Source organism: Nicotiana tomentosiformis, chromosome 1 (genome assembly GCF_000390325.3).
Source record: "Nicotiana tomentosiformis chromosome 1, ASM39032v3, whole genome shotgun sequence".
NCBI lineage: Eukaryota > Viridiplantae > Streptophyta > Magnoliopsida > Solanales > Solanaceae > Nicotiana > Nicotiana tomentosiformis.
This window is the reverse complement of record NC_090812.1, coordinates 94,027,436-94,031,068: the sequence shown is the minus strand read 5'-3', so window position 1 is coordinate 94,031,068 and position 3,633 is coordinate 94,027,436. Positions and strand designations below refer to the sequence as shown.

At 42.6% G+C, this 3,633-nt stretch overlaps 1 protein-coding gene across 1 annotated transcript; it reads left to right on the top strand.

Moving 5' to 3' along the window:
* The first annotated feature begins 553 nt into the window (after positions 1-553).
* On the top strand, positions 554-1,036 carry LOC138907234 (uncharacterized). Its single transcript, XM_070197701.1, has one exon. The coding sequence runs from the start codon at positions 554-556 to the stop codon at positions 1,034-1,036; it is 483 nt and encodes a 160-aa protein (XP_070053802.1).
* Positions 1,037-3,633: the final 2,597 nt, after the last annotated feature.

Genomic DNA, 3,633 nt, shown 5'->3' with positions numbered 1-3,633 from the left:
GATCCGGAGTTTCCTGGGTTTGGTGGGTTATTGTCGCCGGTTTGTGGAAGGGTTTTCATCCATAGCAGTCTTATTAACTAGATGACCCAGAAGGGTGCCCCATTCTGATGGTCGGATGAGTGTGAGTTGAGCTTTCAGAAGCTCAAGACTGCATTGACTACAGCGCCAGTGTTGGTATGGCCCACAGCTTCAGGATCCTACATGGTGTATTGTGATGCATCTCATATTAGGCTCGGTGCAGTATTGATATAGGATGGCAGGGTGATTGTATACGCGTAGCGGAAGTTGAAGGTTCATGAGAAGAATTACCCTATTCATGACTTAGAGTTGGCAGCCGTTGTTCATGCGCTGAAGATTTGGAGGCACTATCTTTACGGCGTGTCATGTGAGGTATTCACGGATCATCAGAGTCTACAGTATTTGTTCAAGTAAAAGGATCTCAACTTGAGGCACATGAGGTGGTTGGAGCTGTTGAAAGACTGATATTACCATTTTGTATCATCCCAAAAAGACCAATATAGTGGCCGATGCCTTTAGTAGAAAGGCAGTGAGTATGGGTAGCCTTGCATATATCCCAGTTAGTAAGAGACCGCTTGCAGCAAATGTTCAGGCTTTGGCCAATCGGTTCGTGAGGTTAGATGTTTCAGAGCTCAGTCGTGCACTTGCTTGCACATTCGCTCGGTCTTCCATGTATGAGTGCATCAGAGAGCGTCAGTATGATGATCCCTATTTGCTTGTCCTTAAGGACACGGTGTGGCCCGGTAGTCCCAAGCAGGTTACTGTTAGAGATTATGAGGTTTTGAGGATGCAAGGTCGTATTTGTGTGCCCAATATGGATGGGCTTTGTGAGTTGATTCTTGAGGAGGCCCACAATTCCCAGTATTCTATTTATCTGGGTGCTGCCAAGTTGTATCAGGACTTGCGGCAGCATTATTGGTGGAGGAGAATGAATAAGGATATAGTTATATGTGTAGCTCGGTGTCTAAATTGTCAGCAACTAAAGTACGAGTATCAAAGGCCTAGTAGTTTGCTTTAGAGGTTAGAGATTCCTGAGTGAAAGTGGGAGCATATCACTATGGATCTTGTTGTTGGACTCCTACAAACTCAGAAGAAGTTCGACGCGGTATTGGTCATTATGGACAGGTTGATCAAGTTGGCATATTTCATTCCAGTGGCAGTTACCTATTCCTCAGAGTGGTTAGATGATATCTATATCCACGAGATCATACATCTTCATGATGTGCCTGTGTCTATCATTTCTGATCGAGGTACACAGTTCATCTCGCACTTCTGGACGCCTGTCCATCATGAGTTAGGCACGCGAGTGGAGTTGAGTGCAACATTTCATCCTCAGACGGACTGGCAGTCCGAGCGCACTATTCAAATATTGGAGGATATGCATCGCGCTTGCGTTATGGATTTTGGGGGTTCTTGGGATTAGTTCTTGTTGCTTGTGGAGTTTGCCGACAACAATAACTACCAGTCGAGCATTCAGATGGCTCCCTATGTGGCATTATATGGGAGGCGGTGCCGTTCGCCAGTTGGATGGTTCGAGCTGGGGGAGGCTCGATTATTGGGTACAAATTTGGTACAGGATGCCTTGGATAAAGTTAAGATCATTTAGGATCGACTTCATACCGCTCAGTCCAGATAGAAGAATTATGCCAATCGTAGAGTTCGTGATGTTGCATTCATGGTTGGAGAGAGGGTATTGCTCCAGGTTTCACCCATTAAAGGTGTGATGAGGTTCGGAAAAAAGGGCAAGTTGAGCCCTAGGTACATCGGACCCTTTGAGATTCTTGAGAGAGTGGGTGAGGTGGCCTACAAGCTTGCATTTTCACCTAGTTTATCAGTAGTCCATCCGGTGTTCCATGTGTCCATGCTCCGGAAGTATCACGATGATCCGTCCCATGTGTTAGATTTTAGCTCAGTCCAATTGGACAAGGATTTGACTTATGAGGAGGAACCGGTGGCTATTCTAACCTAGCAGATCCGACAATTGAGGTCTAAGAGTTATCCTTCAGTTCGAGTGCAGTGGAGAAGTCAGCCGATGGAGGCAGCCATGTGGGAGTCCGAGTCAGACATGCGGAGTAGATATCACACTTTTTCACCAGTCCATGCACTTTTCTCTGTCCGTTCGAAGACGAACGTTTGTGTTTAGAGGTGGAGAATGTGATGTCCCGATAGGTCATATATAGTTTTACCTTTCATTTCTATACTCCGAGACCTCGCATAACTCTGTTTAGTCTTTTTCGATTTTCGTGCACAGTCCGTGTCTTTTTTGCGGAAGGTTTTTATGTAAAACATTGATGAAAATGTGAAATCAAACTTTAAAACTTATTTGAATTGACTTCGGTCAACTTTTTGAGCAAATGGACCCGGATCAGTGTTTTGACGGTCTCGGTGGGTCCGTATCATGATTTGGGACTTAGGCATATACCAGGAATCAAATTCGGAAGTCCCTAGCTTGATTTAACGTAATTTGTTGAAAACTATAAGTTTAAAGGTTTATAGAATTTCTAAGTTTGACCGTAGGTTAACTTTGTTACTATCGGGTTTGAATTACAGTTCTGGAACTTGGTATAGGTTTGTTTCAGTATTTATGACTTGTCTGTAAAATTTGGTGAAAAACAAAGTTGATTTGACGTGATTCATACGTCCGGTTGAAAAGTATAAAGTTATTAAGTTTCTTTGAAAAGTTTCTTTGTTTTGGTGTCCGATTCATAGTCCTAGGTGTTATTTTGATATTTTGATCACGCGAGTAAGTTCGTGTGATATTATTACACTTATGTGCATGTTTGGTTTGGAGCCCGAGGGGCTCGGGTGAGTTTCGAATATGCTACAGAGTGATTTTTGAACTTAGAAGACTGTGGTGCATCAGGTCTGCAGATCTCGCATTTGCGAGGTCAGGCTCGCATATGCGAAGATGGTGGGGGTTGGGCCAACTTCATTTTTGCGAAGTGAGGTCCGCAGATGCGCGCGGGGGGGGGGGGGGGGTGGTTGACGCATTTGCGAGGACGTGTCTTTATTTGCTTCCCTTACATATCTAAACTATCTTATGTCTTGTTTGCCTTATAGTTTCATATTAATTGTTGCCTTCGTTGATGAAATTCCACTTGAATGCATTGTTAAATGGTAGATACCGTTAAGTTTGTAAAGCTGAGATATCCGAGTAGTTCGAGTCTCTTTGGTTATCAGGTTATTCTCTATTGCCCGTACATTTGTTCTCTTGACGTATGATTTTTCGAAAATCTTGATTATTGAGTTATTATTGTTAATTGAACTTGTTTGGGGAGCGGGTTGCACGCCGCAATGGAAATTGAAAAGGGTGGAATAAGGATGGACTATGATGTTGACAGATGATTATATTGTGGGATTGGGTTGCACGCCACAACGGATTGTCAAAGTTTATATCATGGGATCGGGTTGCACGCCGCAACATGTTGATAAAAATTATATTTGTTATGATTGTTGAATTGGCTTCGGTTGTTGAGATGAGTTATATGAATAGTTATTCGAGACTCTCTATTAGTTGGTTTTGAGTTCGTTGATATGAGTTACCTGCTTTACTTCTATTTCTATCTTTATGTTATTATTATTATTATTATTATTATTATTATTATTATTATTATT

Coding starts and splice junctions, on each gene's coding strand:
- LOC138907234 (XM_070197701.1), top strand. CDS start 554: ATGGGTAGCCTTGCATATATCCCAGTTAGTAAGAGACCGCTTGCAGCA.